Source organism: Crocodylus porosus, unplaced genomic scaffold (assembly GCF_001723895.1).
Source record: "Crocodylus porosus isolate Cpor-Errol unplaced genomic scaffold, CroPor_comp1, whole genome shotgun sequence".
NCBI lineage: Eukaryota > Metazoa > Chordata > Crocodylia > Crocodylidae > Crocodylus > Crocodylus porosus.
Window position 1 is genome coordinate 60,465,778 of NW_017728949.1, and position 23,356 is coordinate 60,489,133.

Here is a 23,356-nt window from a genome sequence, read left to right on the forward strand (position 1 = left end):
GACTGATGAAAGACTGACGCAAAGTACCTATTTAATAGGTTGGCTTTTTCCTGGGCGTCAGTTGTCAGTTGCCCCATCTGGTTTAGCAGGGGTCCAACGTTGCCCTTGCTTAGGCAGAAAGCTGCTTGTGGAACAGAAGGCTTGTGGGCAATCTGCAGGTTCGTTAGTCATTACAGATGGAAAAGAGTCAGCTAGTCTGTGATTCGGTGCAACGATCTTCTCTGTTGACACTATGGCAAATCACAGAGACTATGCAAAGGACATCAGGGCATTGCTATATACAGAAAGAAGCAGTACTTGTCCTAAACAATTGACAGGAAACATCGGGAAGAAAAGCCTGGCCTGGTAACAGAAGCCTGGCCTCCTCAGCCCAGACTAGATCCCTACCCACCAGCCTCACTGCTTGAGTATATTTACCGTTGTTGTATTAAATTGAGATTTAAAGCATCACATGATATAGGGTGGCTACCACGACCGCTTTTACTCTCAGGCAGTCTCTCTCATTATTTAAGCTAAGCTTGGCTTTTCTCTGTTTCACCCTATAGATCCTTATTCCCTGCACCTTGCCTTATTATAAGAACTATTTCTTCTTCCTTGCTGTTGACCTTTCCTCAAATCCTGACATACCCATATTTATGGAAAGGAGAAAATAAATCACCAAGAAAACTGGTGGTTTCTTGCAGTGAAGAGTCACTCAATTCTACTTAATTAATTCATAGCAGGCAATGAAGCATCACATCATGGCTTGAGCTGGCTCACCAAATTCCCAAGCAAGCAGATATTGGTTGGATCGCTATTCATTGCTCTCCTCTCAACTTACCAAAGGGTAAGCTAATAGGGTACAGTAAATAATTGTAACCTTACTAGAGTTTATTTCCATTCAAGGAGAAGGTTTAAGGATTGACTTCATAATTTATTATTTGCTTCTAGGTGAAAGGACGATGTCAATGAGCTAATCTTGATAAAGAAACAACAGCAGCCACACAACTGGATGCTAAGGGCAGTGCGCTGAGTTCTTACACGTTGGTCATCTTTGAGCAGCAAACTTTGCATCTGGTGATGAGCTTTTGTTTTCAGCCTAGTGAGAAGAACTGGCTGCTTTGGGATGTCATGCAGGACATCTGCCAAGTGTGAGGGCAACACAATCTGATGGCATCACACCAGCCCCAAACGTGCTGGGAAGCTTTAGCATCTTGTACAGCTAAATGGCAAGACACAGACTCTGCTCTGACTGTATGGCTTCCAGCCTTCAAAAAAAAAAATCCTGTCACAACCCCTATGTTCCTTTCTAACATTTATATTTCCTAACACTCAGCTGCCATCAGGCAAGAGGGCAGCTTGGGGCTGCAGAAATGCTGAGGTCTTTGTCACAGCTTAGAAAAATGAATCTCAGTTTGGTACAGAGTTTTATGCTGCCCAGTCGCTTGCTGTAATTCCAGAGTGAGGAAGAGGACGGGGAGAGGAAGCTTTCACATGGGTCATATTCCTGCACTCTGATTTACCTCAACAAGGACAAGGTGTGAACCTGTCCCAGCAAGACACTAGTCTAAAAAAACTCACAGGTTTGGCTCAGAGTGAAGGTCATGTGGTTTCACCCTCCATCTCCCCACACCCAGCAACTCAGTCCTTCTTTCAAGGGGTCCTTCCCCTCCTTCCAGCCACCTCTCCTGCATTCAACACCATCCCTATTCTGCACTAAGGCAGGACATGCCCCCTGACAAAGCAAGGCAGATAACTGGAAAAGCTCTCAAGCCACTTCAGGGACATAGAAGAAGCTGTGCACCTGCTGCATCTTCTCATCTTAAAATAAGAGAGCCCTGAGGTTGATTTAATGTTCAAATCCCTGTACTGTGAGAAGAAGGGACCCCCTTGTATGAAAGTTGTGGTTCTCATTGTTTCACTAAAACCGCTCGTGCTTTCCTGGAAAGTGATACCTAGCTAAGGGAGTAGGCATTGTGGCAAACTAAGTTATGGCCACAATCACCTCTGTGCTCTGGGTTCTGCAGGATCAGGTCTATTTCTGCTCTGTGGTTCTTCCCAAAATTGACTGACAATAGGAAGCTCATTTGGTGATACTAATATACTCCTGCTTTTCTCCTCTGCAAAACCAGCCTAAAATGACCTGCTTTATATCATGCAGAATACCTGTTAACTTGGAAACACGAAGTGCTCTCTTTTAAGGGCTTTTGCCAAATTCTGATCCCTTTGCAGGTCTATGACATAAACTCATAATCCACAAAGTTTTGAGCTAGTGTCCTGGAATATTGCAGCATCTTGTAAGGTAATGGGATCATTTAAAAGAGAATAACATTACACACATCTGAATTAAATATACACAGGGAATTAAGTCTCTCAGCTCTGATCTTAGCTACTTTTACAGCATGTAGCTGAAACATCTTACAAAACAATCCCTCCCTTCCTTCCATGCTTCTTAACTCAGTTAAACCCAGCTTGAATTATTAAACATACATAAAGAATTAAATTCAATCTTATAAACCAGCAATGGTGTTATTCTGTTTTTCAAAGTTGTAAATCCTTAAAGTTCAGTTTAAACAAACACTGTGTACTGGCTCCTTAAACACTGGTAACATTTAAACAGTATTTGAGAATGCAAGATGTTTGACTTCACAAAAAGTACATCTGCAGACTGTTAAACGGAAATCTGCAGGAAACATGTCAAATAATCCAGTTTCTTGTACACTACCCTGAAATAACAAGGCCAGTGTATCTGGAGTCCATTACAGCCATAGCACTCAAATAAGGTAGTGCATTACTTTTAATAACTAAACAGTATTCCTAAAGAGTATGCATGCAATGGTGTGCCATCTAGGTCATTTAATTTACCTTCTTGAGAAATTACAATGAACTTCGAGGATTTGATGGCTTTGTCATCCAATGTCCAGGTGACAGATGCAGCAGGGTCAGATGAAATCCGACATTGTAACATTAATTTTTCACCTTCTATTACACGAGTATCCTGCAGCTTCTCTGTAAATGATGGAGCTATTCCTTTACTCTCAACTTCTGGCTCAATTATCCCACCATCTACCATTGAGCACCCATGCTCACAGTTCCTGTCATTCTCCTCTTCTTTGACTACTGGTTTACTAGGCTGGGTTTCAGCCTCGGCAATGGTGTCTGGCACCTCAGAATTGGTGCGGGCATTCTGGGCTTGGATGTCGGTGCTGCCATTCTCAGCCGGTGGCTTCTTCTTGGAGGCAAGTACAGATCTGAAATCTGGGGTGGCTGGTTTGGGGGATGATGCCTTCTCCGGCACAGGGGCTTTGGGGGTGCCCTTCTTGGCAAGCACTGCACGGAAGTCCACCTGCTGGGGACTGTGAACTTTCCTTTCCTCCTCTGACAAGGTCTTGGGTTTGACCTGCCGCTGCAGGTTCGCACGGAAGTCCATTTGTTCGGCTGGGATTTCCTTCAGATCCTCCTCGGAAAAACTTTTGGTGCTGACTTTCTTTCCCAGAATGTCACGGAAATCAAGTTGCTCTGCTTCCTGCTGCCTCAGGTTCTCCTCCGTGTGCTCCCGGGTTTCCACTCGTCTTTTTAGCACCCCTCGCACGTCTTCCCACTCTTCCTCAGCTGCTCTGGTTTCCCCACTGCTCCTCTGAAGGCAGCTGGCTTTCCCAAACGTTAGTGCACCACGGTCACCACCATCCCTTCGCTCTCCAGAGCTAGCTGGCTCCCTCCCACTAAGTTCAGCAAAAGAGAAAAAGAGAGAAACAGCAAGGAAAGGGTCTGCTTTAAAATGTCAGGGAACAAGCTCGGAGCAGGGACAAAATGTGTTTAGAAAAGGGAAGGTTGATTAGAGGAACACACTCCATTAGTTTATTGCATCAGTGATGACTTCAGGAGCCATATAAGGGCACAAACAAAAAAGATCTCCTCTAACTCTGCCTTGATACAATGATGAAAACAATTTGTTGGGTCACATTTGGGGATTAGGTTGAACCACAGCCAGCTTGGGTCTGGAAGGGCAGAGAATTAGCAGAGCAAAAAATAGAACCCACCCATGCAAGTCCCTGGGAACTGTACTCACTCTCTGTGCGTTTCTCCTTTGGAAACTGAACTTTCTCTCAGCATCAGAGACACCTGGCAGCTGCATTCTCCAACTTGGTTTCTGAAAAGTTTAAGTGAAATCAGAACAGAAGAAAATGTTTCCTGTTCCCAGACTCTAACATGCCTGAGCTAAATTACTTTGTGTTGCACTAACTAGATCAAACCCAGGGGGTCCCTCTCATTTTCTGAACCAGCATTCGGACAGATGGCGAGGCTGGGTAGGTTCCCTTATGTTTGAAGGAACTGTCTCTTAAACAGCCTGCTCTGCTTGCATTGTGAAGCCCACACACCACCCAGGCACCCCCTTAACAAAAATCAAAGTACACTTGAGGGATGAAACCATCCCAAACAGCCCCAAACAAACACGCTGAAGAAACACAAATACAAAGGCTGGATAAGCCAGTCAGAGGAAGGGGCTATTTTGCAATGTTTAAAATCTTTCCAACTCTGCCCTAGTGTTTATTTATTCAAGTCCAAGCTTTTTACTTTCCTAATACTAAGTTATTAAAAGCAGGGGCTCATTCCCTCATCCAAACCAGCCAATCAGTGCAACCGAGGCCACATGGATTGCTCCAGCCTGTACATGTTTATATTAAAAAACATAAAAGTGTCACCATATATGGTGCTGAGCACTTATTCTTCCTTTTGCAGAGGAATGCCATGGATGCTTTTGGGAAGGACTCCCATTAAAGAAGTCATTAGAGCGCCTTTCCTCCCCCAGCACCCTCCCCCGCTGTAAATGGCTCATCTCCTTTTCACTTAGGGTTGCCAAAAGCTTAATTTCATTTCCCTAGACAACAGCATACATGCTGCTACTGCACCCCATGGAGTTCTATATTTAAAAGAAAAAAAGAGATTGACCCTTTTCCACTGACAAGGGAGATCTTTTATTAGTGGGTGGATTTTTTGGTGTGTTGCAGTCTAGGCAAAAGTGCACAAATGGACTGGAAATTCCTGGATAATTTTTTTTTAAACAAATACGATTTATATTACTGGAAACGTTCTCAAGACTTCAGATGTACAAATAGGAGCGTGTGAACATCAAGGGCTTTTTTCCAGCTCTGTTTCTGTTTCAAGAGGCTCTTACTGGAAAAGAACACCTTTTGGTCCCTTCTACACTGAAGTTTTAAACACAGGTGCTCTCAGTACAGGTTCAGCAGAAAGCTTGTCTAGCTAGCTCTTAAACAGTACTATATTCTTTTTCTTGACGGGTCCAGTTCATCAGTTCATCTGAACTCTCCTGAGCACTGCATCAGAGTATTCCCCACTGAGGCCCAAGCTTCAGCAACTTACAGCACGGATATACCGAGTGGGATCTAGCACTAAGCTACATGTTTATAATGCAATTGGCATTCTTATCAGCAGCAGCTTTTTATACTAATTTTGCCTTTGCTTTCTTAAGGGATCAGAAAGATAAGATGATGCAAAGTTTAATGCCCAGGATGGAGAACTCAACCTCCTAACACAACACCTTCCTCTTGCAGGAATTACTTCACTGAGAAGTTACCCGCAAAGTGGGTACTGTAGCCCACCAAGAACAACATGCCAAGAGACAGCGCAACAGATTCACCATCCTCTATCCCGGAAATCAGCCGGTGTACACAAGAAGTCACCGTGGAAGGCAATCCAAGCCATCTCCTGAGACTCTTACCCACATCCTCAATAGAAAAGAGTGGCCCTTACACAGACCTACTGCTGCTGGTGCACCAGCGGGCCTTTAAACCAACCATAACTAGCTGTGAGAGACCTGGCCAACTACTTCCCGCAGGGTCCAGCTTTCCTGTAGGTAGGAGGTAAGTAAGAAAACACATAAATAAGCAACAGTTTCCAAGGCCATAAGTTAACTCTCAGTGTCCCAGTTTCCTCCCATGGTATTGAGGCAGTACTTCTTGCACGTGTAGACAAGAAATGCTTGATATCCACAGTTAAGGGATGTACTTCTACATGCATCTCAATAGACCTTTTTGCAGTACCCCACACTTTCCCACCTCTAACAAGTTTTGGGGACAAGTAGAAGCACTCTGAAATACCCTATTTTCTTATGTACAATACATATCTTTTCCCAACATTTAGCTGCGGGGAAAGTGGGTTTTGCATTATAAGCAAGGAAATATGTTAATAGTAGTTTTGGCTTCTGCTGGGGGAAGCAAAAATACTGCTGTGGTACTGCAAGTGGGGCTCCCTAGTTGCTGGCTATGGATACTTTCTTTCTCCTTGTGTGCTGCAGAAGCTGATATTCACTTACTGCTACTTACTACTGTTTTACTGCTACTTATAATGTTGATCAAGGAACGCTCTTTCCCCCTTAATTCTGCCTTTCAAAAACAAAGGGCAGATCTTATTCAAGGGTGTGCTGTACACAAGAAAACACAGTAGGTACTGCCTCAGCAACCAGTGCTAGAGACTGCAGTGGGCAATCATTCTTATTGCCCACTGCAGAATCCCACATGGATCAACTCTCTCCTCTAAGAAACCTAAATTCTCTTTAAGGCTGTTGCAAGAGTAGGAAAGACAGAAGAACCCGAAGTATCAGCAGGCTCAGAGTATCAGCAATTCATAGAGGGCACCCACAGAGGGTATATGTTTGCTGACATCAGGTATAAGAGGACCCATCATCAAATCTCTCTGTTCACAGTTTCACCTGCCTGCAACCAGTATTTTTGAACAGATCAATAAAGCCAGCCACTGCTAGGATGGGCTAAAGCAGTGGTCTCCGAAGTGGGGTGCGCGCACCCCAGGGGGTGTGCAAGACAATCCATTGGGGTGCAGGAAGAAAATATTAGAACTTCTATTTATATTTATTTTTTATCTAAAAAAATAAGAAAGAAATTAAACTTTACTAATATTTAATATACGGATGGACACTGGCGCCCTCACTCGGTCCGTATGTCAGACGGTCACGTGTCACATATGGTACACGAGGCACCCTGAGGGAAGAGCGGGAGTTCCACAACGCGGAGGTACAGTAGTACAGTGTACAGTGGTCTCCAAACTTTGTACAGTGTTATACTGAGTAGTACATGTATAAAATTTATAAATAAATAAAAATACATATATTGGGGGGGGTGTGCTCAAAAATTTTTTACTGATAGGGGTGCGCGATCAAAGAAGTTTGGAGACTGCTGGGCTAAAGCAAGGCAGGCAGAACGCTCAGAGCAGCGCAACCTTGAATGTTCATGGCACTGCCACTGGAAATAAGGACCCAACTTTATCTGACCAAATGCAGAACTGGTATCTGTAACGTGGCCCTCTCTCAGGTTCTTCACACATGCAAAAGAACATAAAGCAGGCAACAGAAAATGTCCTGTAACTAGCTATGCTGTTTCTCTTGAAGTCTGGGAAAGGAGAAGAAGGGAGGTTTTGTTATTCTTTCTATTTTAAGATACTTGGGAAGCAGGCAGATACTGTGGGGACAGAGGGCCACATAAGCACCTAGATCAATACATGCCTCGTGCTTGAGGCAAATGGCTGGGAATCAGAGCTACTGGGTTTGCATCTCGACTCTGCCACTGCTTTGTGGTTTCCTTGGCAAGTCACCTGAAGTCCCTTGGTTCATATTCCTGTCCTTAGTGAAAGGAGGGTGAATTCTGCCATTGATTTCAGTGTGGGACCAAGTTTTCACTCTTTTCACTTTTATTTTCACCGTCTAAATATCCAAACAACCTACCTTTTCAAAGTGCACTGAGATTTTCACAGGAATAAAGTACTATAACTACTTAGAACTAATACAGTTATTGCTGTATTTAGGAGACACTGGATACCTTGCTCAGAGGATTGGTACAAGCATAATAAGCCATTCAAGAATAGGATGCTAGAATGAATCAAACCCAGGTTGGCAGTGGTATAGCTATAATTTCTTGCTGAATTTGAGAAATTTAAAAACACTTAAAAATACCCAAACAACAATCCCCCCATAATTCCCCGAGTGGGAACTTCTGAGCTAAACATGCTACAGCGGAGTTATCCTGGCCCTTCCAAGTGCTGGAATGACGCAGACGGCCCTTACGGTAGTTGTGTTCAGCATCCGTCCTGTTGAGAACAGTTTTGGAAGTGCTGGAATTCGGAGCCTGGCTTTGCACAACACTCTTGTACAAGACTTATCTTTAATTGTCAAAGAATTAAAAAAACAAAACAAAACAAAACAAACAAACCCCAGCTGCAAGGCCTGCGGCAGTTTTAAAAATAGCCACCTGCCCTATAGTGGAATCAGCTTTCCTTGGAATGGCTTTTATGTTCAAAATAACTTAAAATGCTAATTTCTTGGCAGGATCTATTCAAATATTTTCACTGAATCTCAGATGTGATTGCTTGTCTGTTTGTCCTTAGGAAAAACCCTGCAGGAAGAGGAGGAGAGGCGCAGTTCTTCATGGCCAGGGGCAGACTGAGAATTGCTGCTGGGCTGGGCGTGTGGTGCAAAGACTGTGGAGTGAATGATCTTTTCCAAAAAATGAAGCAGAAAGGCTGAATACATTGACCTCTGGCTAGAGGTCTGGTGCTTCTGCAAAGCTCATTGTGAAGCTTCAAAGTGGTGCTTTTCAACTCTTTGCTCAGAAGCAGTTATAAGCAGATAAAGTCCAGATGATACACAGCTGAGCTCTAAAGAAAGTGACGTGCTTTTAGACTGACTCTTCAGTTGAAGGGCACTGCTGGTAACAAAGTAGCTGCACGGATGTATCCTAGCTTTGAGTCTGGCCAAAATCATGGTTTTTCTACAGGTTTGGCAACACAGGGCATGGAAGGGTGGGCAAGGGGGAGTGGAGAGCGAAGGTTTTTGCTCTCCTTCCTTAGAAGCATACTACTTGATAACAGGGTTTGAAATATGGGGAGAGTTAGAGGTGCTGAGCCCCCACATAAGAGACGAGAGCCCCCCGTAAGAGACAAGAGCCCCTAGCCCACCCTGCCCCTTTCTAAGCTGCCCAGGCAGCAGCAGCTCCTTCCGGCTGCCATCACCGCAGCCCCCCCCCCCAAGAGTCGGAGTATAATTCGAACCCTGCTTGATAACAGCAGTGAGCTGAGTTTGTCCACTGCATTGTGCATAGAGCTAAAGCAACATCCCCCCCCCCCGAGCCATATTTGATAAACAGAATTTGCCACTGGATGCAATTTAGCACTTGCCAGTTGCTCTTCATGGTCATCTTTGCTCTGGGACACTGCCGTTCAACGTTTTGATCCCAGAGGCCAAATGTGAGGCATGAGACTGCTCTGAGGGCTGAATCAAGCCCTTGCACATGGGGGTTGGACGCTGGCTCCCCAGACTGCCCCCATACAGCCCCATGCCACCCTGCAGCATACAGGGCCAGGCAATCTGGGCTGCAGGGCTCCCCATGGGTCCAGAAAGTGGAGAGTGGTGTCCCCGCTCCCCCCGGCAAATTGTCAGAGCTGCAGAGAGCTCTGTGGGCTAGACGACACAGCTCTAGGGGCCAGCTCTGGCCTGTAGACTGGAGGTTGAACACCCCTGCTCTATGAGATTCAAAGAAAGGAGTCTCCCTTAAAATGTATTCAGACCCTCAAAAATTCCGCGTTAGTATATCAGAACTAACCAGCCTCTTCTGGCATCTGGGCAGGAAGGAGGAGAGAGTGCGAAAGAAAGCAAGAATGACAGAGAACTGCTGTAGTCAAACCCTCGGGAAATGCTCTGCTACTGTGCGGGTGAACATAAAGAGTAGAGGATTTGCATCTGAGGGGCAGCAGTGATTCTTGAGCTCTCAGATGTGAGGCTGTTATTTTGAAGACAATGGTTTGACACTAGGAGCTCAGGCCATTATTTCTAGTTTCCTTGTTTGCCTTTGCACTAAAGCTATGAACAGACATCTCATTTCAGGTGGTCCCGACTTTCCTGGGTTTTAATCTAGATTTAAAAAGGAGCAGCACAGCCATTTACACACACACCCTTCCAAGCTGATTTGCTGCCAGTAGGCGGCCAGTGAGAGCAAACAGCCTGACAGCCTTGTCCCTGGAACAACCTGCAACTAATTTACATGATATGTGATGTACACACCATCGTCTTGGGGGAAAAGTGTTAGCACACGAGATCTTGCATGCTTCACAGGTACTTAAAGCAGAACAATGGACTCCTGTGTCTGTACAATCCTGGGACAAAAGGCTTTCTCTTGGGACAAAGGCAACATCTGTTTAGACCTCTAGAGCAGAGGTTCCCAACCACTGGGCCACAGCCCAGTACCAGGCTGCAAAGGGCTGGCTCCGGGTCATGGCATGAGCTTTAACCACTGCTAGCAACAGTTCTACGCCCAGGCCATGCCCACACCATGCTGATTGGCTGGACAAGAATGTCATCGCTTTTGAAATTGGACTGTGGCTAGTCACTTCTGTATCAGAGACTGCCAGAGCTACTAACATCTGGCTTGTCTCCTCGTGTCCTTGGTAGCTAGCTAGCTAACATTAGCCAGCTAGTGATGTGTATGTATGATTTTTAGCTATTGTCTCTTCCTTTATTGTTGATGTTCCTTGCAATCCCTTCCCCCGCCATATAAAAATAAAATTTAAATATGTAAATTAGGTGGTTTCTATACCTGGCCCGCCAAAATTCTTTGAATGAGTTTTGCCAGTCCGGAGTATAAAAAAGGTTGGGAACCTCTGCCCTACAGCATGTATACCAGGAAGAAGAGAGCATTGGGGAGGAGCCACAGATGGAACATAATGACCTGGTTGAGCTGTATTCCTGTGTAGATTCGCTTTGATCCAATGTGGTGAAACTCTGAAGGGCTAAAGATATTTAACTCTGTCTTTGAATGGAAAATCAGAGTGACAATGATAACATATGTATGTCTTTCTGTCTCAGACCAACACAGCTACCAAACACACCCCTGAAACATGGAAGATGCCAAATTTTAGCTGATTTTGGATTTTAAACTTCATTCCAGAAGAACAAGGAAGTTTTTTTTACCTCCCTGCCTGCCACCTGACACCTCCAGGGAGGGAATCCTATCTGATCAACACATCAAAGAGCTACTCAACGCAGCTCACAAAGACACTCTCATGGACCCAGAGGGACAGCCTTCCATCTTCAGCTTCCTCTGTGCAAAAATGAAGTTTATTTCCTACCTACGGGGACTTTTTACCATCTTGTACAATCTACACTTTTTCCAGAGCCTGACGATGGGACTTTGCTCCTGAAAGCTTGCAGAAAAGGACAATTTTCTTGCCATTTTCCAGTTGGTCTAATAAAAGGTATAATTTTGGAACCAAGAGTTCTAGTTTTTTGTATGTCTTTTTGTCTCAGACCAACATGGCTACCAAGTACACTCCTGAAAGGATAACATATGGCATTTAGGGAACCACGTAGAAAAGACTCTTAAATACCGCACTGAATCCATTTGTGATTCTTTAACATTGAAATCTGGGCACCACTGAAGTCAACAGGAGTTGGTGGGCGCATCGATATGTGTGCTTGACTGCGGAGTTGACTAATTTGTCACAGTCTTCAAGTGCATCAGTATTAGCGCACAGTAAATTGATTAACTCTGCCACAGTACTATCTTACAGCAGAGTAATTATGTGTGCTGCAATGCATGTGAAGATAGTGACAGGGCTGGCTGGGGCATGAGGGGCTGCCTGCTACCCAGACCTGCACTTTAGCACCCTTGCGCCCCGGCTAGCCCCTCCGCCACCCAGTGCCACCACTTGGAGCCAGGGCTGTCCCCCGGACCCTCTGCCACCTGTGGTCCTGGGTGCACATGTAGACACTGCGTCTGGGAGTAGCTGACTTGGGTGCAAACAGCATCAGAGTTTATTTTGCCACCTTAATACCACGTATAGATGCACCCAGTGTCATCCTGAATGTGACTTCTGGCATCAGACAAGATTTCAAGATACCAAAGAGCATATTACCAGCTTGAGTGCCTTAGATGCTGGGGACTGGCACTGCTTAGTTATGCCATTCAGAATCTAGCAGTAGAGACACAGAAACCCCACTAGAACAGAGTTACAGAGAAAGAAACTAGACTTAGCTACCACTATCCCAGGTAGTATTGGGACTGGTAAAGAAGCATCTATCTTCTCTGGAAACAACCAAGTGTACAGGACAAAATGGCTAATTCATGGACTATTAACTTCAGGTTAGACTCTCAGCTCCTATAAATCACATTGGCTCCACTGAATGCAGTGGAACTGTGTTGATTTAAAGCAGCTGGTAAGCTGGCCCCTTTAATATTTCTCAGGCTATTTCTTATCCACTGCACCGAGTAGGTGATTGGTTACCTAAGGGATGTGTTTTTATTTCTGTTCCCTAATTGGTAACTGCAATTTTACATGGGAATTGATTTTAGGAACCAGCTTTAATTACAACAGTTTTTACTTATTGTTGATTAAGAAAAAAAATGGAAATCCATTGTGGGATCCCCTACAATTCCCTCCTGTAAAATGGATTAATCTTACGTACTATTTAATTCTTTTTTCTGTTAAATATTTCACATCAGCATCAAGCCCAGTAAAAATGTTCTGCTGTGCTAGTTTCTTCAGAGGATTTCACTAGAATCTACTACCTGGACTTTCTAGTTGCATTTATAACGTTGTGAGTCTTCCAGTTTAGGGTATATCGTCGTTGCAGTTACAGCAGGCGATTAACGCAAATGTCTGAGCACCTAGGTTAATGTAGGCCACGTGGGAGCAGTCATACTGCAAAGCTCTCCTTGAATTACTGTGTTCTTGATGCTTCTATGATCTCCTATGTGGACAGCTAACGCTCCCTGGGGCACACCCCATTATTCTTTGTGCTGCGGTAAGATGAACTACTCTACTAGTTCTAGTGACTTGTAGCAACACTTGTCTGTTCTCCTTGGCAAACAGTGGAAAGTGTGGGAAGGACTGGATGGCTACAGGCACTTGAGTCATTTATTGTGTGACCTCACTGTAAAACAGGGGGTTAGGAGCTGAGTGAATGTTTCTAATCTGTAGAAACCTTGGTTTCTAACCTCTATTACTACTTGCAGCAGTTAACCTGGGGTTAAAACTACCACTGAGCTAAAGGGAGAGGTTTTTGCATGTGGATGTGGGGGTTCAGGGCAATACTTCAAGTAGGAGTAAGAGCCCAAGCTAACCCCCATTAAGTCAGTATTATGATTGCTGTTTCCTTCTTGAAATTCTATTAATTCTTCAGTTCTATACATAGTTGCATAGTTAGTAGTAGGATCGGAAGAGACCTGAGCAGATCATTGAGTCTGATGCCCTGCCATGGCAGGAAAGATTACTGGGGTCAAACGACCCCAGCAAGGTGATTGTCAAGCCTTGTCTTAAAGACCCCCAGGGTAGGAGCCAGCACTACTTCTCTTGAAAGTTGGTTCCAGATCCTAGCCGCCCTGACAGTAAAGTAGTGCCTCCTGATGTCTAATCTGAATCTCCCCTCTGCCAGCTTGTGACCATTATTCCTGGTCACTCCTGGCAGGGACAGGGACTCCCCCAGTGCCTGCTGGCCCCCTCTGACTAGTTTGTAACAGGCCACTAGATCCCACCTCAGCCTTCTCTTCTGGAGGCTGAACAGGTTCAGGTCCCGTAGCCTCTCCTCCTAGGGCCTGTCCTGCTGGCCCCTGATCATGCTGGTGGCCCTCCTCTGGACCCTCTCCATGTTGTCCACATCGCTCCTGAAGTGCGGCACCCAGAACTGGACGCAGTACTCCAGCTGCAGCCTGACCAGTGCCGCATAGAGGGGGAGGATCACCTCCTTGGCCCTGCTCAAGATGCATCTCTGGATGCATGACAAAGTGCGGTTGGCCTTCTTGACTGCATCCCCACACTGCCGGCCCATGTTCATCTTGGAGTGAACGATGACTTTTCCGCCTCTGCACTGACGAGAAGGGAGTTCCCCAGCCTGTAGGTATAGTGCCGGTTGTTTCTCCCCAGGTGCATCACTTTGCACTTGTCAGTGTTGAAACCCATCCTGTTCTCATCCGCCCACCCCTGTAACCTGTCTAGGTATGATTGCAGCCTATTCCTTCCTTCTAGCGTGCCCACATCCCCCCACATCTTAGTGTTGTCAGCAAATTTGAACAGGGTGCTTTTTACCCCCTCGTCCAAGTCCCTGATGAAGATGTTGAACAGTGCGGGCCCAAGGACCGAGCCCTGGGGGACCCCACTGCCCACGTCCTTCCAGGTTGAGAAGGACCCATCCACCACCACCCTCTGGGTGCGGCCCTCCAGCCAGTTGGCGACCCAATTGACTGAGTAGGTGTCGACACCACGGTCCCCCAGTTTCTTAATGAGAACGGGGTGAGAGACAGTGTCGAAGGCCTTCTGGAAGTTCAGGAAGACGATGTCCACTGCTACCCCTGCATCTAAGGATTTGGTGACCTGGTTGTAGAAGGCCACCAGGTTGGTCTGACAGGACCTGCCTCTAATGAACCCATGTTGGTTGCCCTTAAGCATAATCTCCCCCACTGGCCCCTCATGGTGTCTGCCAAAAAGTGAATCATCACAAAATCAGAATCAGTTCAAAAATAATCACAGTAGCTAGGATCAGGAGGGACCTGAACAGATCATCTAGCCTGACCGCCTACCACAGACAGGAATGAATGCTGGGTTCACAAGACCCCAGACAGGTGATCATCCAACCTCCTCTTGAATTTGCCCAAAGTAGGGGCGAGAACCACTTCCCTGGGAAGTTGGTTCCAGATTTTGGTCACCCTAACTGTAAAATATTGCCTTCTGATCTTTAACCCAAACCTATTCTCCATCAGCTTATTACCCTTGTTCCTCGTCACCCCAGGTGGTGCTGGGGAGAAAAGGGCTCTACCTATTTCCTGTTGATCTCCCCTGATAAGTTTGTAGGCAGCCAGCAGGCCCCCCCTCAGCCTCCTCTTGCCGAGGCTGAACAGGTTCAGGTCCCTCAGTCTCTGCGTAGGACCTGTCCTGCTGCCCTCTCACCAAGTAGGTGGCCCTCCTCCGACCCCTCTCCAGGCTGGCCACATCCCTTTTGAAGTGCGGCACCCAGTACTGGATGCAGTACTCCAACTGCGGGCTGACCAAAGGTCTACATTTGTTAAATAGGTCTACATTTGTTAAATAGGTATATGACATAAAAAGTCTACATTTGTTAAATAGGTTTCACTGCTGCAAAGCAAATAGCACAAGGTAAGGCCACAATGTATTTCTAATTATCAAAATGTTATGGGATGGACTTTAATCCACACCTGAAAAGACTTTTTTTAATAGGAAGGTCCATGTTACAAACAGCTGCACTGCTCTAAGCGATCCTACTTTGAAAATATAGTGTTCATTCTGGCTTGGTGCACATGCTATCAGGGTGCAATTGAGGTGAATTAAGGGTCACTTGTGGACTAGGACTTTACAGCTTCACAATCGATAACTGAGCTCACAGAGGGCTGATCAAGTAATTGTATATGTGGTTTTGTCAGAAAGACAAACGCGAAGAACAAAAGCCTTTGATCTGATGGCTAACTGAGTTAGATTATGACAAAATGTCCTGCTAACTTAAGGATAAAGAGGCATGAGTATTTGTCAGAGAGCAAGCAAAGCACAGCTTATGATTTGGATCTCTGAACTGAAGTACATCAAACAAAATTGTCTTGTTTATAGCAGAAAAAAATACCTCCCATGGAAGAGCAAGTGGAATTGAAGTTTCATACAAATATTTTGAAAGCAAATCCGAAGAAGTGGACAGTTCATGCCTAAATTGTCTCCAAGTCAGTATAGACTAAAAAGGTTGTATATGGAACAAAAAGAGAAGATAATTTTTTTCCACAGTGTCTAAGACCCAAATGTCCATGTTGCTTAAATAAATTTTAATAAAGTCACTAAATTTAACCAAATAAGGCAATACATGTAAGTACAGTAAACTGTATAGAAAAAAGCCATCTAAAATTGCAGAACTAAGTTGGTCCAGATCATACAGGAAATATGTATCCAGGCCAGATCCTCATTATCACAGGGTAAAAAAAGAGGTAGTTTATCTGAGCCAAGGAAACAGCAAAAATTTATACCAGCTCTGAAGATCACCAGACTGTATAAAAGGTAGGTCTTAGAGAATTTATAAAAGCATCCTCCAGGGTTTTAGGGGATTGACAGGGGCACAGATTTTCTTAAATAACAAAAGCAATGAAGCACACTGCCTGAGCTTAACAGAGATCACGAGGAGGCAATTCGCGCTCCAAATTAATATTCAGATATTTCAGAGATGTTGGGAAACCTCTCCCATGTGGTATGTTATAAATGTGTGGAATGACCTTTCATGGCAAGGTTGTTCCCATAAAATGCTGGGCTCATTAAAAACAAATCCAGTAAGATGCCATATAGGGTGGACAGTGAGCACTGTAAATCAGCAGGGCCATGACATCTCTGATTAGTAATGCCTATTGCCTTTTACTATGCTGCAAGGAAGGTTGGCTTTTCAGCATCTAAAAAGGAAATGTTCCATCTTTTTCCTCTGACCTTTTCTTGGTTCCTCTTTCCAATGCACCCCTTCCTCCTCCCCTTCCATCCCAGCTTTAATGGAGTCTCTTCACTTGTCACAAGGTCTTAGCTCCTTCATTCCTACCACAATTATTACTTTACACTTCTGTCCAAGGATCATAAACCACTTTACTAACATTAACTGAACCCCATTAACACTTGGCAAAGAGTTGTATTAAAGGACTAAATGACTTCTTAAGATGACACAGGTCAATATAGGAACAGACCTCTCGGTCACCCACCTGAACCACGGTACCCCCCCTTGCCCATCAGGCCAGAAACCAATGGGGAAGATGGCAGCAGCAAAACATGCTGATGGCAGGGAACACTTCTCATTCACCCAGGGCAGCGCCAGCCAAGGCAACAGGCCAGTGGGCAGTGGAGTGTGGTTCTCAGGAGAGCTGAGGCTTCTGTTCTTGACCTCGGGTTTCAGGGAGGAAGAAGTAAATGGAAGCAGGGCACTCCTGCATTGTTCAAGGAGGGAACAGGAGCAGAGAGCTGGGCAGTAGGAGCTGAAGATAAGTACACAATAAATGTTTGGGTGGTGGGGGAGAAAAGCCTGCACCACAATAAGGGAACAAAGGTATTCGTTCTGTGGTGAACATACCTGAGATGGATTTCATACTGCCCAGCATGACGGGGCTGCACATTCCTCAAAACCAGGGTGAAGATATCTTCATTTTGAAGCACCTCACATCCTGTCCCGGGCTTTATTTCCTGTCCGTTTTTAAACCAGTGAACTGTGGGGAATGGGTCTCCAGCAATGGCACAGGAGATGAGGACATTTTGCCCTGGAGCTGCCGTCACTGATCTGGGTTTGCTGATGAACCAGGGTTGAATACCATCCTGAGGTTCTGCAACACACAAACACAGGAACCATGCAGGACTCAGAAATAATAATTAGCAAAAGAAACATCCAGGCATGGATGCCATTAGCAAATGAACAATAGTGCATGCAAAACACCCATGGAGGAGCAAGGTTATTTTGCATACTTCATGGAATAATCTTTTAATTTGACAACTCAGCCAGGCTTTATCTTTGTGAGTAGCTCCTATTAATAGGCTACTGATACTAATCAGTTGTATCATACTTTCTTGGCCAGATCCGAGCCCATAATAAGGGACATGCAAAGAGATGTTAAAACAGCCCTACATGGAGAGCTGAGGATGTTTTTCTCGGCTAATGTGGATCAGGAGGGTGGGAAGGGCAAGTCAAGGGCAGGTGAGGGTTTGCTGGCGGGCAGCACAGTGTTATAACCCCTAAAAAGGCTCTTATGAGTCAGTGTAAAAGCCCAAACCATGAGGCTGAACCCAACAGGAGCAGTGTGAAGCCAGCATCAGGCCAGACCGCAAAGAGAAGAGCAACTACCCCAGCTCCTCTCCACGGATGCCTACTCACACAGTCACACAGTTCCCTCTAACCATGGAGAGAGAATGAATGAAGATCTTGCTCGCATAACGACTAGTCAGAGGCACGCCAAGATGAAAAGCCAAGATGTTGCTAGCTCACTATGCTGTATGCCTGATTTCTTCTTTAGAAGAGATGGAGATGGGTGCATCTAGAAGCCCTATGCCCCTATGTGAGGCACGTCCTTCCCTATGCTTTCAAAGGCTTTCTGCATGCAGTTGTTTTGAAATGGTGGATATCAGCCACTCCTCAATTATTTTTATGGTGCTAATAATAAAAGAAGGCAGAATGCCTGGCTCCTGGGCAGGTTTTCAAAATGCCTGAAGCTTTATAATTAGAAAGAAAACTAGCATTAAAATGGTTTACATTAAGTCCACAGCTAAATGGGCCTCAATAATTATAACCTGAATAGGATATAACAGTATTTGTGCAGTCCTCAGATTAAGCTACCAGAATGGGGTCTTTTACATAGTGATGGGACATTTCAGAGTGAAAACAGAGGAACTGCTTCTGCTCAGTACTTCTCTTAGCTGAGTCCTGAGAGCTCACAGCATCCTCCTTAACACAACTTATGCATACGCTATTTTATTTTGAATAGGCCCTCCTCCAGCATATATAGTCTTTATGTTCTTCCCATACTTATGGATAGGAGCATTTTCAGCTTCATACCTTGGACAGTCAAAGTTGCATGAGTCTGTGTTTCTCCTAAGTCATTCCAGGCTTCACAAGTATATTTGCCTGTGTCCTCAGGAAATACCTCCTGGATGTACAGGCTGTACTCATTGCCTTTCTTCTCAAAGTGAAAATCTTCTGTTTCCTGGATTTCTTTCCCATTGTGCAGCCAGATAATTTCGGGTGGGGGGTTGGCTGAGCAAAGCAAAAGAAAAAGGCATCAACATGACTGAAAACAGAAGTGGGGTTATCTGCCTTTTCAGATCTCAGACGAGACTAACTTCAGCTTTGGCACAGGCAGGCACAAATCCCACTGATTCCTCTCTATGTTGAGGGGTGGTCATAACTCTTGGAATATTTTGAAATGAGGTTCTACTTAAATATAGATCAGCCTGTTGTATTTTTCTCCCTGCCTCCTTTTCAGTTTATGGCTTGAGATCAGCAGCAAAACAGGATCCATTTGCAAATCTGAATTTGTGTCTGCTCCCTCCCCCACCAAACTCAAGCCAAAATAACCTGTGTGTTCAGAGAAGAAAGGGTGGTGGCTTCATGTAGGGAAGTAGCAGAGGCAGGTGGACACCAGAAAAAACTGGGTTGCAAGCTTCTTGCTGAGGTTCCCAATAGGAGCACAAAGCACAGTAAGATCTCTTTCTCACAAGGCTGTCTTTGCTCATCACCTATTCTAATTCTTATGAAAGGCAAAATTGTTGCAACTGGAAAACTTAAGCCAAGGGATGCTAGGCTGGTTTTCTTTCATTGTTTTTAAAGGTACAGTATAGTGCCAGACTGCAATACCTTCACTCATAACAAATAGTGCTTTATGCCTATTAACTGGACCACTATTAATTGGACCCCTGGAGTACTAACGTACTGCTGAACACAAGTTAGGGAATCACATTGTTTGCAAGTTCATCTTCCAGCGACATTAATGCCCAGACCTGGTACTACATAACATGGAGTCATTTGTAGTTTGATTCAGTAGAGCTCATAAAAAGTAAGGTGGGGTAGGATGGAAAGTGATTTTTATGGACTCTGAACACAAGGTTGTGGTCAAAGATTTGTGCTACCACACTTCACTGCAGGACCGCTCCATCTTCTACAGCACTAATCTTATAGCAGTAGACAACACTTCAGTCTTGTCTAGACTTAATGACATTTTGACAATAAGAATTTGCTATTACCTAGCTTATTATTCCAATAAAAGGGCCCTTCTACAGGTCTGAACACACCAACAAAAGGCAGTGTTCACTCACCCTGAAGGTTGATCAAGATGACCCAGTTTTTTGCTTTATTAAAATTGGTTCCTGGAAGCACAAAGGAAAGCACTGCATGGTTTAGTGATTTGGTGGTCTAGCATCTAAGGGCTTTTCTTTTCAATAATGTTGGTACCTGGGCTCCTTACCTGATACCTCCACGGTCATTATGACTTGACTTCCATCCATTACCTTGAGGTCAGTCAGACCTTTCAGGAAGACTGGTGCAAAATTCTTGTTAGGCTGGATGGCCTGTGTGCCCTCCACTTTTGAGCTGCTTTTTTTTTCTGTGAAAGAGAATAAAATAGTTATCTTCCTATTTTAATTTTTAATATTCATCTTCCTATTTTAATTTTTAATATTCATCTTCCTATTTTATTTTGGGAACACCCCCCTACTTAATTTAAGCTGCTCTGAGGCTTGAGTTAACTTCATTCTGAGATCTTAGCTCAGCTCCCAACGCTCAGATAAACACGTCACAAACCACTACCAATTTGGGCAACCCTCGCTTAACATTGTTTCGCTTAGTGCTATTTCGCTATAACACTCATTTTAAATTGATACCCGATTGCATTTAGTGCTCAGCGAGTTTCATTCTAACGCTCACGGTTGCCATCTTGGGTCATTGAAAGCAATTGCAGTTGCCATCTTGGGTCATCAAATACTTTCAGTTTTGCTTAACACTCATTTTGCTTAATGTCCGGTTTTTCAGGAACCAATTAAGAGCGCTAAGCGGGGGCTGCCTGTATGGTTACATCTCTTCTCTGAGTATTAATGGAGACCTAACTGTCCTCCCATTGGGAGAATCTCCTCAGAGCTGAGGTTTGTTTCAGGATAGGACAAAGACATTTGCCCTTATTTTTCTTAACACTCCTGTCCTCATGCAGAGAGCTTTGGGCTCTGCAGCTGATAATCCAGTTCCTTTCATGAGTGCGCATGAAAAGTTTTAAAAAGATTTAATACAAGTAGCTACTCTCATGACCCATGAGTTAAAACTTTAAACTCGCTGAAACATGGGATTTGCCATACCGAATCGAACTACAATTCATTGAGCCTGGTGGCCTGCCAGTACCAAATGGATTAGAGGAGTGCAATCAACTTCACAACCCTTTCCTGTACTACAGCCTGCTACTGGTGTCATGATGGGGAGGTTTCCTTCACAAGCCCAGAGATGATCAGTTCATGTCTGGCAGCCTGAGCTGTGCTTAGCATCATTTTAGGATTCAGTAGTTAAAAATTATTTGTTCTTTAAAAAAATCCAGCTTTGGTAGGAGACTCCTACTACCTGTTATAGTATAGCCAGCTGAAGGGTTTCACATGGTGTGAGGCTACTTTATTTGGCTAGATCCATCACACGGGGTAAGTGCATCTGCCTAATCACTCAAAAGAGCCAAGAGTGATCAGGACAAGTGTAACGAGTCATAAAATACTTGTCAGGCATTTGGATACGCTTGCTGCCTGAATCTGTGAGCTCACTGATGGCAGAGACTGTGTTCCCTTGCACAGCGCCAAGCAGAGGCTTGGCTGACTATCAGTCAAAACAACTTCCCCTCATCTGTTCCCATCACAAAAGCTTTGGCCAACTTCCCCCTCCTTGAAGATTTTTACTGGTGTGTAACAAGCCACTTGAAATAATACTACAGTAATGCAGTGTGCTGGAGTGGGGTAGAGCAGCCCCCAACAAGCCAGGGAAATAGGGAGAACAGAATGGAGCACTTTTGAAGGGAGCTTGTTGAGCTGACCTGAGGACAATTTCCAACTCATTCACTCTTTGTGTGCGATCTAACTTTGGAAGCAGAGCAGTCCGGCATTTTCCTCTAGCAGAGGTCTTTTTTTTTTTTTTTTTTTTAGCAGAAATGGCCCAAGGGCTTAAAGCGTTCTTTCCATGGGCCTGGCTAGGAAGGTATGGAACCTGTGAGACAAGAAATGTGGGAATTGAGCTAGGTATTGCTGATCAGCTTAATGGGATTAACTTCCCACTGTGCTGGATATGTCCAGCTCTGAGTTTGCGACAGTATCAATCTGTAGCATGACAGACGCTGCACAAGTGAAATGGTCAAAATTTGGGCCCGGTCCATCTCCAGTGATGAGAGTGGCTCAGTTTCTCCCGCCCTTCATTTTTCACTCCTGGAGAATGCTAGAGAGAATGGCTGCACTATTTGATCCTACCTCTTTTTTTCTCTCTGCAGCAACCCCCCAGAAAGGAAACAGATCTGAAAAGAAGTAGCAAGCCATAAAAGGGGGAAAATGACAATAAGAAAGGGAGGGAGGAAAGCAGAATTAAGAAATAGGGCAGAGAAAAGGTGAAAAGAGAGATCAAAGGTGACATTAAAAAAATAATAGCACTTCTGTAATCCCCTTTCATCAAGGCAACATTTTACAGAGAGAAGGAAGGAGATAGACCAAAAGGGAAGGGACAAGCAAAGAAAAAGAGGTGGACAGAAAATAGGATCATAACTGATAACGCTACATACTGAGACACAAGGGGACTTTTCACTTTACTGAACTACGTATGTCTTCAATTCTATACACATCTAAATGTAGTTCGGTACACATCTAAATCCCTGGGTTTCTGGCCTTTTATCAAGGAACAAGCTATACTGTGCATGGCCCCAAAATATTTAGAAAATTTGGGGTCATCACTGCTGGAGGAACTGAAGAAAAACAACCCCAGAAAGGAATCTGTCAGCAATGTTAACTCCTCCAAGAGCATGCCACAAAAATGCATGTTTAATGTGCTGGAATAAAACCAATTGTTCCATAAAAAACCTGCTTCCATATAAACACTAAAGGGAGATTGCAACAGAGGGGATGAGCAAATCATTAAAAAGAACTGAATGCCTCCATTACAAGAGTGATTTCAATTTGGTCCCTGATTTCTGCAAGCTGGTTCTAGCTGAGGAATCCTGCACCAAACTGGAGCCCTACTGAGGGCAATGTGGGCCCAAGGGTTTGCTCTTCCAGAACAATTTAATCTAGCAACTGGGCAATGCTGAACATGAAAGGAGAAGTGCAGATGACCAACACCAGATCCAACTGCTGCTTAAAAGACTCAGAAATAATACTTAGAAAGAACTCGTAGGCTGGACTTAGCCTTGTGCCAATCTCTGAACACAGGAGCATTTCACCTATCAAAATGAAGTTAAACTATGCAGAAATTAGTTTCATAGTTTCATAGCTTCTAGGGTCGGAAGGGACCTTAGAAGATCATTTAGTCTGACCCCTTGCCATGGGAGGAAAGAGTACTGGGGTCAAACGACCCCTGCAAGGTGTTCGTCTAGCCCCCTCTTAAAGACCCCCAGGGTAGGGACCAGCACCATTTCTCTTGGAAGTTGGTTCCAGACCCTAGCCGCCCTGACCGTGAAGTCGTGCCTTCTGATACTTAGCCTAAATCTACCCTCTGCCAGCTTGTGACCGTTATTCCTGGTCACTCCTGGCGGTGCTCAGGGGAACAGGGACTCCCCCGGTGCCTGCTGATCCCCCCTGACTAGTTTGTAACAGGCCACTAGATCCCCCCTCAGCCTTCTCTTGTGGA

The 23,356-nt window shown here is 44.7% G+C and overlaps 1 protein-coding gene across 4 annotated transcripts in view; it reads right to left on the bottom strand.

Annotated features, from left to right (window-relative positions):
• The window catches only part of MYLK (myosin light chain kinase), a 345,718-nt gene that overhangs the window by 112,691 nt on the left and 209,671 nt on the right, over positions 1-23,356 (bottom strand). For 2 of the 4 annotated variants that reach the window (XM_019554015.1, XM_019554016.1), the window contains exons 12-16: positions 19,971-20,108; positions 18,566-18,763; positions 17,096-17,342; positions 4,049-4,129; positions 2,845-3,701 (exon numbers count right to left, since the gene is read on the bottom strand). In XM_019554015.1, coding sequence (XP_019409560.1) covers positions 2,845-3,701; positions 4,049-4,129; positions 17,096-17,342; positions 18,566-18,763; positions 19,971-20,108 — 1,521 coding nt within the window. Of the gene's footprint in view, positions 1-2,844; positions 3,702-4,048; positions 4,130-4,392; positions 4,482-5,638; positions 5,741-17,095; positions 17,343-18,565; positions 18,764-19,970; positions 20,109-23,356 lie in introns of those variants that run through there. The other 2 variants (XM_019554017.1, XM_019554018.1) reach the window with 2 other exon arrangements.